The sequence below is a fragment of the Antedon bifida genome, chromosome 5 (genome assembly GCF_963402885.1).
Source record: "Antedon bifida chromosome 5, ecAntBifi1.1, whole genome shotgun sequence".
Taxonomy (NCBI): Eukaryota; Metazoa; Echinodermata; class Crinoidea; order Comatulida; family Antedonidae; genus Antedon; species Antedon bifida.
In genome coordinates, this window is record NC_136230.1 from 6,797,532 (window position 1) to 6,810,377 (window position 12,846).

The window sequence follows — 12,846 nt, forward strand, 5'->3', positions numbered from 1 at the left end:
GTTTACCAATTTACTATGATAATAGAACCGCTGGAAAAACCTGAGATAGAATTGAAAGCTAATGAGGGAAATCATGTCATCTTAAGTATAAAGGTAAGCCTATATAGATTTAAATTATTGTTTTTTTATGTATTTATATGTATACGTAATTGACTTATGTTTATATGTATTTGTTTGCTATGACTCAAAACATTTAAACATTGCTATCCGAAAAACTGCAAATATTAGCCAAGCTTGCTGCCATCCCTTCATACCTCTATTAACAAAATTAATAATACTAGAGGGTGAGCTCGCTTCGCTCGCCCCCCCCCCCCCCCCTCTAGGAAGTGTAGACGATGGTTCTCGGAATGGTAATGCTCTTCTTTTACGTTTTCTGTCGGTTACCATTATTGAAAATGCTTGACATTCGTAAAACTAAACTATTCTGTTTCACAGTGTCTTAGATGATTAATAACATTTTAAAGTATAGTCTTTATTATTTGGTAGGGCCCTTATAGGGCGGAGGTGGGGAGGCGGAGTTCATTTGACTCGAGGGAGGGGCTTATTCGAGGGATATATGTTAAATTTTTTAGTTTTAATAATATGGTAAAATTTATAATCAAATGAAATCCTCTATCTAATAGATATGAAAAGTGGTAAAAAAGAATAACAAATGCTTGGTAAATTGTAGATAACAGTGCGATGAATTCTACTACAAATAGTATAATTGTGTTATTATAAATGTGGATGGGATGGACGTTTATTAGATAGTTGGGTTGGCGGGGGCGGGGGGGGGGGTGTGGGGGTGGGGATGTGGTGATTATTATTCAAAGTGATGTTTTATTGGAGAGGCGTTTATTCAAATAAATATCATCCTAATAAGTATTAATACATTATTTAATTTAAACATCTTTTGAAACTAACTGCCGTGACAGAGTGGGCCATTTCGGCCCAAGAAAGAAGACATTACGGCTTGCAACATGGGCAGACATCTCGGTCCTAACAGGACACAGATAGCCTACAGTTATTCCTGCCAGCTTACTTAATAAAACTCAGCTATCGGGATTTCACTCGATTAATGTCTTATCATCAAATCTCCCTATGTAATTTTATAATACTATTCTCCACAATATATTCCGATTCTTTATAGCGTATATTTAATTTGATCTTTATTAATTTGCAGTATAATTTTTATTTATTAACTACTGTACCTTTCACAATAATAAACAAAAAACTAAAATGGCTATGACTAATGGCCAACTTAAGCTCCAGTCCTACTATAGTATCTGTTTTTTCTTCCGTCTTCCAAAGGGACACTGTATTGATTGATGGAAAGTGCCTGTTTCCAGTCACCTTTAGGGTCAAATCTATTATTTTAACTGCTCCCTTGTGTATAAAAGAGAGAAAATAGTTGAAACCAAGTGAACTTATCATAAACCCGGAAATAACTTAACCGCCAAGAATTGAAATTGAGTAGAAAATCTACTGTTGAAATCATAAATGTTGTTAAAAAACTCTTTATAATATCTTGCTAAGATAGAAATATGGAAAAATAGCGTCGAACTGCACATTAATGTTATCAAATCTACGTTTCGCGGTACATCTGAGATAGATAAGGTAGGTATCCAAGTATTTGCATTGTGCTCGCCTATGTCAGAATTAACCATAATTTATATATAGATGCTTAATAATATGCCTTCTTTATTTTCAGCCTGTTTATAGTGATTATGAGCGAATCCGGTGTAACTCTATTCTTCGCTACCAAGTGCAATACTCAGACATAGATGGCACTATACAAGATGTAATAAATACAACTAGTTCTCAAATAGACTTAGAACTATCAGGATTGCCAAGTTGTACTGGTTATATCATAAACGCTCGTGTTGTTAATGTCCTGGAGATTGCTAGTAGGCCTAAATGGGTAGAAGACATAATTATACAAACAGCACCATCAAGTATGTTCAGTTATTCACTGTGTTTTTATTGCCTTGACTTGATAACAGATTTAAGAGATTGCTGGTTAAATTACGGACAGAACTTAACGATACAAACACCGACCTCAGTTTTGACTGTAGGTTAAAGTATCTCTAAAGTACATAAACCAATAGTGGTTACCTGGATGAATTGACATAGGCCTTTTCCCCTTCAAAGGGGAGAACATAACCGAAAAGTAAAAATTTCTAAACTCCCCTCTAAGACAGAGGTATCGCCCATGATCTACGCCCTCAAGTGGGCGGCAACGCCCATGCATACCTCAAATAAATACATTTTTACTTTTCGGTAAGCTAGTCACGTATTAGACTCCATTACATATAGTGTTACATTTATATGTTCTACGAATAAGAAACAAATAATTTCTATAGTTATCTAAAAAATATACAGTACTAGATAATATAATGAGTACTCAGAAATATAGACTTATAGTTTCAATTTCAGCTCAAGTGTAAGTTTAGACACGCTATGAATATTAGTCTACAGCATAGACTATCAAAGGTGAAACCTTGCATAACACACTGGTTTTTATTACAAAGTGACAAGTTGACTATTTGATTTAATTGTTATTACTTAATTGATTTTTTATTTTGTTTATAGTACCATCAATAAAAAGTAATTCATTTGCAAATGATACATATTTGCTTATTAAGTGGAACGCTTCTACATGTGACATCCCAGATTTTCAGGTGACCAACCATTATGAACTGTCAGGTGTAAAATTTCAGCAACGAAGTAGACCTACAAACAAAACTGAAGTTGTATTTGGTGAAGGAATTGAATCGTGTATAGAATATACATTCATAGTCTTGTCATATTCAAATATTAATGGGACATCTGAGACAAAGAAATTTATATTTGAAACTGATTGTGATCTATCAGATAACATCTCAGACAAAAACAAATTTGGATTCAGTAAGAAACATATTTTTCAAAATAATCAGAAATATTAATGTCATGTTATATTTTAACGATTATAAACTCTGCTATTTAGCAGATAACTGGATAGTGATTAAAAAAGGAAAGGTATTGCTTAAAAACCAATGTCTTGTAAGGAAGCTTTCGATTCCAGAAAATGCTACTATAGGGATATACACACCAAGATATATTAAATTACCATGGATGTTATTTATAATGATTGTTGCAATGTTATATTTTTCAGGTTACGTAATAGTAGCAGGTGGTTCATTGCTTGTTGCAATTATCACAGTTGCAATAATGTTGGTGATATTTAAACGGTAAAGCACTCTATCAACTAAAATTGAAAGTAGGCCTACATATTTTAAAACTTTTACCATTAAAAGTCAGCGTGTACTTTTTTTTCCTATTAGACCGATCTTGAAACAAGAACAAGATACAGATTATCAAAGCCTGTCTAAGAAATATCAACGGAATGAATATGAAGTTATTAGGGATAATGTCGATGATAATTCTGCTGCTGAATCCATCTACCCAGATTCTGAGCTTGTATCGCAACGGGAACCTGGCCCCCTGTCTTACAACTTAACAATCGATAATGAAGAATACAAACCAGTTGAGTTATCCAAGCTACATGACTATGTGAGGAAGCGCCAATTAAGCGTTGACAATGGTTTTGAGAAAGAATTTGAGGTAAGCTAAAGTTGTTTTAACTGTATAATAGTATATTATAACACATTTCATTTTCAGTCTCACTAACTATTTACAATTCCTTTAACTATAACGAAGATTTTTAATAACGACATTTTCAAGCCAGAATCTCTTTGATCTGTTAGATATCCATAATTCCATCCATATACGGTTCTGTGCCAATGCTATTTTTGTCAGTCAGTTCACATAACTACAGAGTTCCATCACATGATTCATTGTGCATTTAGTGTTGAAATATCATTTTAGGTATCGCAACTTGATGCCAACAAGCCTTTCCATTCTTGGGACGTTGCCGAATTACCGGGAAACAGAAAGAAAAATCAAAATTCTAATGTCATTTCATGTGAGTTTATTATTTATGTGTTTAATGTATTTAATGTTTTTAGTTGCACTTGTCAGCATATGTCAATCTAAAAAAAAATATCCTAAGTTTGTATTTACGAAAGAATGAATAAAGAGAAAAAAGTTTGAACCGTGAAACAGATATTTCGCTTTATTAAAAAAATATGTATTCAAGATTTTAAAAATGAAAAAATTGTAATAAATAATGAATAATTTAAGACTAAATCGCTTTATTTCAGATGACAACTCTCGAGTGCTTGATACTGTTCCCGGATCTGACAATATAAATGCTTCGTATGTAGATGTAAGTTGCTTTATGAAAGTCTAGTTGAGAAGATACTATTTATTGCGCAATCAATCGATTACCTAATGTTATATCTTACCATTACAGTGGCAGGGTCTTCAATTTGTAAAATTAAGTGCTGTTGTTACCCTAATTTCTATTTATAAAATTATAGTGATGGAGGGCTGGGTCAACACGTCACAAAATGTTTTAGGAGAAACGTGTATTGTTATACAATAAAAATCTGTGTTTTATTTTCAGGGACGTTATGAACCACGAGAATTTATTGCATGCCAAGGTAAACTTTATTTTTACCAAGATCATCATAATAATAAATACAATACAAATTACATACACAAGAAGGAACGTCAAATTGTCTCCTCTAAGGTCCAAATTCTATATATCCAATTAGTGTCAATAATTAGTATATATATTTCTATTAGTTATGTGAGCTAAAAGAAAATAAGAAAATATATTATTATGAGTGATACGATTTTTAATTAATGTCACGTCAAAGCTTGTTTCAAACGGATCCAAACATCAAATCAGTATAATTTATTAGTTATCCGCTTGGTATACCAAGCGGATAACTCCTTGTAATTGTATGAGATCAATATTTTTTTTCTGTATTATTCTTCTTTCCTTCCTTCCTTTTTGTGAGTCGTGTTCCTCTAAAATGTGTAAACATAACATTTCATAACTTTGACAACATATGGGCATTTACGTGAAGTTGTGCACCTCCTATTTTTGAATGACGTCATAGTTGCGCAACGTGACTTATGCGCAATTTTATGAATTTCAATGATTTATCATAGATTAAAAACCAAAAGTCATTTAGTATTGACACTTTGACAAAATTTAAGTCATATCAGGGGCAAACTTTCTACGGATTAAAAATGGCATGTTTGACAAGAAGTTACGCGCGCACGCGCATTTAAAATTTCAAAATGCGCAAAATTAATTTCTAATCAACTTTTTACGCGTTTCTTGTCATTTTGAGCATGTCAAAAATTCCCACGGGCGCGCAATTTTTTATGCGCGCGGTGCGCACATAGCGTTAAAAACATATTTTTTTCTCTTGAATTATATTTTTCAAGCCTTTCCCAGTGATTTTGAAAACAATTTAGACCTTTTCCAGTTTAAATAACGCCATACGAACACGTTGAATTAGACAATTCGTGCGCGTTTTTTATGAAAAAGCTTAAAAAATCGTCAAAATTATGTCTTTTTTTAAACAGTCATAGTTTCTAAAGTAAACCGTTAACCGTTTATTTTTATTACAAAATCTAGAAGTTGATGAGTTGTAGATATCGGATCATGCATCAATAAGGCTAAAAAAACATTGTGACGTCATCGTATGGCCACACGAATGTAAAATATAGGATTTTTGTCTCTTTCGTTATTGCTCATCACATTCAATGGAGCGCATCGCGCTTATCTGTATTCCTTTTTCTCCTACATTTATATATTGTGTAGGTCAATCAACTTTCTTTAGCATGAGATAAAAATATTTTAATTTTTATGACGTCATCATGCCTAAAAATTTTAATTACGTGGGTCATTAATTTCATCTTTACAGTAAATTTTAATCTGTAATAGCTCGTAAGAATAAAATGTGATAATCACGATTAAAACGTTTTCTGGAAGCTATTGGATTGTAGATACGAATTCATGTAAACATTTTGCCAATCGGATGTTGTGACGTCATCATATGGCCAGTTGAATAAAAAAAGTCGTATTTTCATATTTTGCGTAATAGTTCATCACATTTAAAAGGGTGCGCATCTATATTTTACGTATTCAAATTTCTTCTACACGTTAATATGTTGTTCCTGAGATAATTTCCTTCTGAAATTGCTATCTAAGTGTTTCATTTTGATACCGTCGCCATGTTAAAAATTGGAATAAATGGCGGGTCCCGTAATTTCACCTATTCTACACTGTATGTAATATGTATACAGCTTATACTGTTTGCATGTATATACTATATGACACAAAATTCAGCACTAACAGCATGTCATATTCTTCAGTTCTTGTCATAATGCCATAATCTTTATCTGTGTGCATTATTCCAACGTATGACGTGCACGTGGCGTTTGTCGTGGTGCGGATAACTAACTCGTCAAAGTGACGAGTTTCATGTCTAGTTTATTACTACTTCTGTAGGCCTACTAGTACTAAATCCTAATAATTTCGTTTTGTATGGAAGCGAATTACTTTGTACTAAAGTAAACCTAACAGATAATTGGATTGTTTTCAGTTAAAATGGGTTTAACATGTTTGTTTCACATTCATTTTTAATAATCACGTTTATTGTAGGGCCTATATTTGATTCTATCAACGATATGTGGAAAATTATCTGGAATGAGAAGTCTGTGATTGTTGTCATGGTTACAAACATTATAAAAAGAAAAAAGGCAGGTTATTTGGTTACCAAAACAGTATCCCAACACTAACCCTAAACAAATTACAGTACAACAAACATATTCTCACATATATGGGTACACCTTTCACATCAACGTTTGTGTGGATTTGGCTTATTAACACAACAACACGATTGACAATACAGGTCTAATATTACAGATTATCAATAGAGTTTAGCTGACTCAAATGTTAAGGAGAGATTGCGCCAACACTCTAGTGTGGAAGTTATTAATGTTATGTTTTTATTTTAATAAAATGTATTATAACAAATTTAAAATTATCTGTTTGTATTACAGCAACAGTGTGAAAAGTATTGGCCAGACTTAGGCTATTCTAAAGACTTTGGAAGTCTTCTTGTAACCAACGCAGCAGAAACCGATTACGGGTACTATGTTGTTCGCAACTTTAAAGTTCAACAGGTACTGTAATATTGAAGTATTCCCCAATACAAAACTAACACAGTAACTTGTTAATAAGTAAGCCCATGTTTAGCATGAATAAAATATTGGAAAGTTTTAGATATCTAGTAGAATCTACCCTAAATTAACATATGGATTCGTTCATTAAAACTAATAATTTAACGGAAATTATTCCGCTGAAGTGTGTGGGCCCTGTAACTAGTATATAATTATGGTTTAAATCAAATTGCACTCTAAAGGTTGGAGAAAATGATACGATCCACAATGTGTATCAGTATCATTTTACTGAATGGCCTGACAAGAGTGTTACCAGTACAGTCCCGAACTTGATTGATTTCATCAAGAAGTTTAGAAAAACTCAGCTGAGTTATGGTACAGAAAGTGGGCCAGTCATCGTACATTGCAAGTAAGCAGATAGAATATAATAACAATATAAAACATCCACGATTCAAACGTACAAGCAGAATGTAAATACTTTTTAAAAAAGTTTTACAATCTTTTCAGTGTCCAATTCAGTGTATTTTCAAAATGCTAAATCTTAACATGCAAAGAAAACTAGACGTTCTGTTTAATTTTACAATATCAGAAGTGAATCAATGCTACAAACTTTTTAAATTAAATCTATAGCATAATGTAAAATCAAATAACCTTAAAGCAATTATTGTCTAATAGTTCAGGAGCCGGTAGAAGTGGAACTTTTATAGCTATAGCAGCCATGTTGGATATGTCATATAAAGAAGGGAAAGTGGATGTCTTCAATTTTGTACGAGTATCCAAATGGTTCAAAATAAGGTTACAATGCTTATATTATCCTATGTTTTCCTTTTCAACGTTTTCGTATTGTATTTTTCTGGTTCATTAAAAATCATTCTTTAATTTTTTTTTTTCATATTATTGAAACTTTTACACTCATTTTGTTTTCTTAAGTGTATTCAGTTGAACTGCTGTAATGCTTAACAAGGCCAACAGCCATAAGTCGCGTGCTCTCAGAAAAAAATGAACTTTCAAAAAGTAATGTACTTTAAAACTTTTCTGTACATCAAAACAGTTCAAAAAGTACAGAAAAGCGATAAAACGCATAGTGATACCGGACCGACAGACAGACCGACAGACCGACAGACCGACCGACCGACATAGTGAACTATTGAGTCGCGTCCACGCGACTAAAAAGTGAACGATTTTAATTACTATCAGTACACTCTACACAATGCTTTCATTACTTGCAGTTTTCCAAATTAGGTCTTACTTGTACAAATAAACATTATTATTTACTATTGGTTTCTTTATTCTTTATTACTGACCCTTTTAAAAACCTTTTTTAACCTATCTATAAGTTAAGTTGTTTGTTGTTTATTATATAGGAGCAATATACATTTATCTATGCAGTTTTACTTGAAGAGTGGTTCTGTGGACAGACTGTCATTCCCGTGGGTGACATACAAAAAATAATACAAAAACAAAAATTGAAAACTTCCTCAGATTTTGAATACCAACTGAAGGTAATGGTAGTTTATTCAAATCATAGTTAAATTGTAAAATGAATGATGTTAAAAAGAGGTGATTGAAGTTCATATACAAAAACTACGCAATGTAACGAGTAATTGTATTGTATTACAATATGCGATTCAGTTAATGTGATGGTAATGGTAATTTGAAAGTAATGATGACGACGCTGATTATACATATGATGTCATCATCATTCGAACTTAATCAGGGTGATGACAAAACTTGATAACAGTTGATGAAAATGATATACGGTAACTATGACAAATATGATTTTAAAAAATAACTTGTTTATTGGATATAACATTGTTTTTAACTTGCAGACTTTGAATAGTTTGTTTCCACGTCCTTCGGATGGTCTTACATCACATGCCAGACGACAAATCAATGTAGACATATCTCAAGATGTTTTGATATGTAAGTTGGATCGATCTATGTTTTAGAGTGTAGATTACATTGTCAAAGACCCTAAATGAAAAGTAAAACTAATCAAGAAAGATCTTAGATCGTGGTTACTAATAAGTTTGTTATTTGTTTAGTAACTAAAGGATGCTTCAGTTTAGAAGTTGACAGTGATGGTGATTACGTTAACGCTTCGTTTATTGAGGTAAGTACAATTAGGAAAGATACAACGTGTGTACTTTTTACTGCAATGTCTTTCTTGCTGATTTACACTGTAAACGCGTCGATACTAGAAAGTGATGAAAATGATACGGCTTTTGTTTTTACTGCAATTTCTTTATTGCTTATTTACACTGTAAACGCGTCACTATAAAGTGACAAAAAGGGTACAACGTTTTCTTACAGCATAGCCTACACATCAGTAGGACTATTCATTGAGTGCGTGATTATGCCCTGACGCTCAAAATTGTGTTTTAGTTATGTATTTGTACACATTCTATTTCTTAGAATTGGAAGGATGGACATGCATATATCGTTACACGGACCCCATTTACCGACGACGGCAGTGTCGATTTCTGGCGTTTGATGGCTGACGTCATAGTGCAACTAAATGATATGGAAGATCAATCGTGCGTGTACCTCTCAAATAAGATCAATCAAAAACATACATTTTGTGAATTTACGGTCACTATCAAGTCAACGCATCAGTACGATTTTTTTACCAAGAAAAAAATCATTCTAGAAAAGGTTGTTATTTTTTTTAAGTCAGAAGTTGTCCTGTAGTATATGTTGCGATTTTTCTAAAAGCACACACAAGAATCAAGAGTATTAGATAAATATAACCAAATTTCTCAAACAGATTCTGCCCTTGTTGGTTCCTGGATATGATATGATTCTAGATGTGATGTTGGTTCATTATGTACATCTAATTATATAATAAAATTTATGTTTTCTTTAAGGATAATAGAAAACAACGAATTTTTCAGTATGAGGTTAACCAATGGCCAACAAACGAACTTGTTCCCGACGTTGATGCATTTGTTAAATTCATTAGAACAGTAATGCAGCGAGGTGGTTCTTCATCGCCAATCAAGTAAGAAGAACATTAATGTATAGTATCTGAAATTATGGTGGTTGGTTAATTAGTTGGTTAGGTAGTTCAAGATATGATCTGTGACAGTAGGTCTAAAATCACCCCGATAAGAATGTCTTTCCTTAGGAAATATTCACTTCTATTTCCACAAACTATAGAGAGCAATTATGACAGTTTAAACATTGACTAAACCAAGTGACTGAAAGAAAGACTAGAGAAATTTCATTTCTATTTAACCACGACAAGTCGGGAGAAATAACGGACTGTAATTAGATCATGTTTTAACTGCACGATTGTCTAAAAGAAAAACTTGTAGAATGTACATTTTTCTTTAGAGACGGTGTTGGTAGATCAGGATTATTCTGGCTAGTTTATTCAGTGATCCAAAAAATGCGAGAAGACAAGGTGGTGGATGTATTTCAAACACTTAAAGCATTGCGGTCAGCATCTCCATCTATGGTGGACACTGAGGTAAGTTTCTATTTTTTTCTTTGTTTGAGGTAGGTTTTTGAATTATTTTTTTATTTCATGCCAAATTCCGTACGATAATACTTTCGGTCATTTTGTTGAAAACTGTTTTTGTATAAAGTACACTTTAAATTATTTTGTTTTTGTTTTGTATATTCTAGGTCCAGTACAACTTTTGCTACGATGCAGCCCTGCGTTATTTGCAAATATACTCGGAATGAGTGAAGTTGACAGAACTAAAATAAATGTATAATTGCTGTTCAAAGCGTTGGAGCGTTGTAAATTGTACATTTTGCAGTAAACCTATAGATTTAATCCTAACAAAGATACATACATTGCAATGGTGAATAGATCCAACGATGGACAACATGTAGCATTGCTGTTATAAGTAAAAAATCGTTTATATAGCAATGTGTGTAATAAAGGCTTTTGGTTTGTTTTGGTTTAAAAGCCTTAATAACGCAACGTATATTGTAACGTAATCTAACTTGCAAATCCTGTGAAGTTTTTATTGAAAAAGCACACACAACCACATTCACTGCTCAGTAGATAGAGTACATAATCATCACATATGAAGAGACATAATGTTACACTATGAGCCTCGAATATAGAATAAAATATATTTACTTTGACACTGACCTCTATGTGTATTTATAAATATTCCTTGATCTTGTAACACCAAAAACGACATAATATTCCACAAAGCAAACTGCTAAGATAGATAAGATAAGATAAGACTACTGTATGGTGCGTCAACAGTAGTTACAATCTATTCCATTAGTCAAAACATTGCCGTAATATTATTTCAATCTCCATTATTGTGTACAAATAAGACATAAGAAACAACTACGTCTTTAATGACGAAAATTCAAAACCATGTCCACGTACTATTGAGATACAACACACTGACGTAACGTGTATTTAAATGTTGATTTCCTATATCTTGCAACAAAACATACTTCCACAAAGCAGTCTGCTAAAAACCATGAACAACAGCTAAAAAAATTGCAGTAAAATATAAATTATAACGAGCCAAGAATGACAAGCAATCATTGTCTTATTCCTCTGTTTCATCATTATAATCTAGTATTGAAGTTGCACTGCCAGCACAAATGAGTTTGCTTCTGGGTCATTCATTCATTTATTCAATAGCATGTAGGCCACTGACCCAAGTACAATAATAGAAAATAGTACATATTATAAAATTTAAGAAGTAGTAACAGCAAATACTAAAACAAGTGATATTCATTTTCAACCTCATTACATTTGCAAACTTCACAGATTCGTTTTTCCGTTTCAATTCCTGTCCATCTTCCATTTTCGTTTTCAAGATCTAACATTCCTAATAATTATTCTTCTAGTATAGATCCTCAATATGATATTGAAATAAAGATAACCGTTGACGGATTTGTTTATTTAAATTTAAGTTTTGAATATCAATATGAAAATCTTCTAATTTAAAATCCATCTTAATTTCTTTGTAATATTTGCCTTTCAATATCCTGTAGACTTAATTTAATTTCTCTAATGAAATATTTATGATCTTCTACATGCTGTATCATCCAAACATATCCAAAAAAAAAAAAAATTCTTAACTTGCATCGCCCAACATTCTTCGTTTCCCTCAACCTTTTTAATTTGAAACTCATGGCATTTTGATATGAATCTTACTTTACTGGTGTTTAAGATATTTAACCATGAACGAATAGTATTTAATATGCAAGTTACATTCATCGGAAAACGCCCCATTTCTGAAAGAACTTAAAGATTTGTGGCATTATTTTCAAGGGCATATCTACAAAATTGTGTGTGTACCTTTTCAACTCTCTTTACACTATGAAATCCCCATATTTCTGAGCCATAGGTAAGTATTGGTGTTATTTTCAAATCAAATGTATGGTTCCATTCATTAGCAGGTAAGTATCTAAAGTTTGATTTGATACTGGATTTCATTGAAAATAAGGCAACAGTTATATTGTATTATTCCACTTTCCATTTGCACTAAATACAACCCCAAGAAACTTAAACGAATCAACAATTTCAATGGAGTTTCCTTTATAAAACCATTTTTCAATACTTCTTAGTTTGCCCCTATTTTTAAATACCATAATTTTTGTTTTTATCTACATTTACAGTTAATCCCCAGTCATCACAATATTTACCCAAGATGTTAATCAGTCTCTGTAAACCTTTATCTATTAGTACAATATCGTATGCATTATAAAAAGTGATTAATTTCACAATCTCTAATCTGTATTTTATCAGATTGTTTTGTATAATTTAAATTATTTAATTATAGTTGTATACCAATT

At 32.2% G+C, this 12,846-nt stretch overlaps 2 protein-coding genes across 2 annotated transcripts in view; one reads left to right on the plus strand and one right to left on the minus strand.

Moving 5' to 3' along the window:
* Positions 1 to 12,846, minus strand: part of LOC144842958 (tyrosine-protein phosphatase non-receptor type 1-like) — a 46,244-nt gene that overhangs the window by 10,951 nt on the left and 22,447 nt on the right. The window lies entirely within an intron of this gene.
* Positions 3,015 to 10,844, plus strand: LOC144843273 (receptor-type tyrosine-protein phosphatase alpha-like). Its single transcript, XM_078700067.1, has 16 exons — positions 3,015 to 3,021; positions 3,134 to 3,209; positions 3,303 to 3,582; positions 3,847 to 3,943; positions 4,182 to 4,246; positions 4,487 to 4,523; positions 6,545 to 6,666; positions 6,946 to 7,068; positions 7,308 to 7,474; positions 7,741 to 7,860; positions 8,430 to 8,499; positions 9,095 to 9,178; positions 9,481 to 9,720; positions 9,933 to 10,066; positions 10,402 to 10,537; positions 10,696 to 10,844. The coding sequence occupies exons 1-16, from the start codon at positions 3,015 to 3,017 to the stop codon at positions 10,753 to 10,755; spliced, it is 1,818 nt and encodes a 605-aa protein (XP_078556193.1). The 3' UTR covers positions 10,756 to 10,844.

What these genes read in the sequence shown, in the direction of transcription:
- LOC144843273 (XM_078700067.1), top strand. An exon ending in TTAACGCTTCGTTTATTGAG is followed by an intron (nt 9,179 to 9,480) that starts GTAAGTACAATT and finishes TCTATTTCTTAG; the next exon opens with AATTGGAAGGATGGACATGC. An exon ending in CATCTATGGTGGACACTGAG is followed by an intron (nt 10,538 to 10,695) that starts GTAAGTTTCTAT and finishes TGTATATTCTAG; the next exon opens with GTCCAGTACAACTTTTGCTA.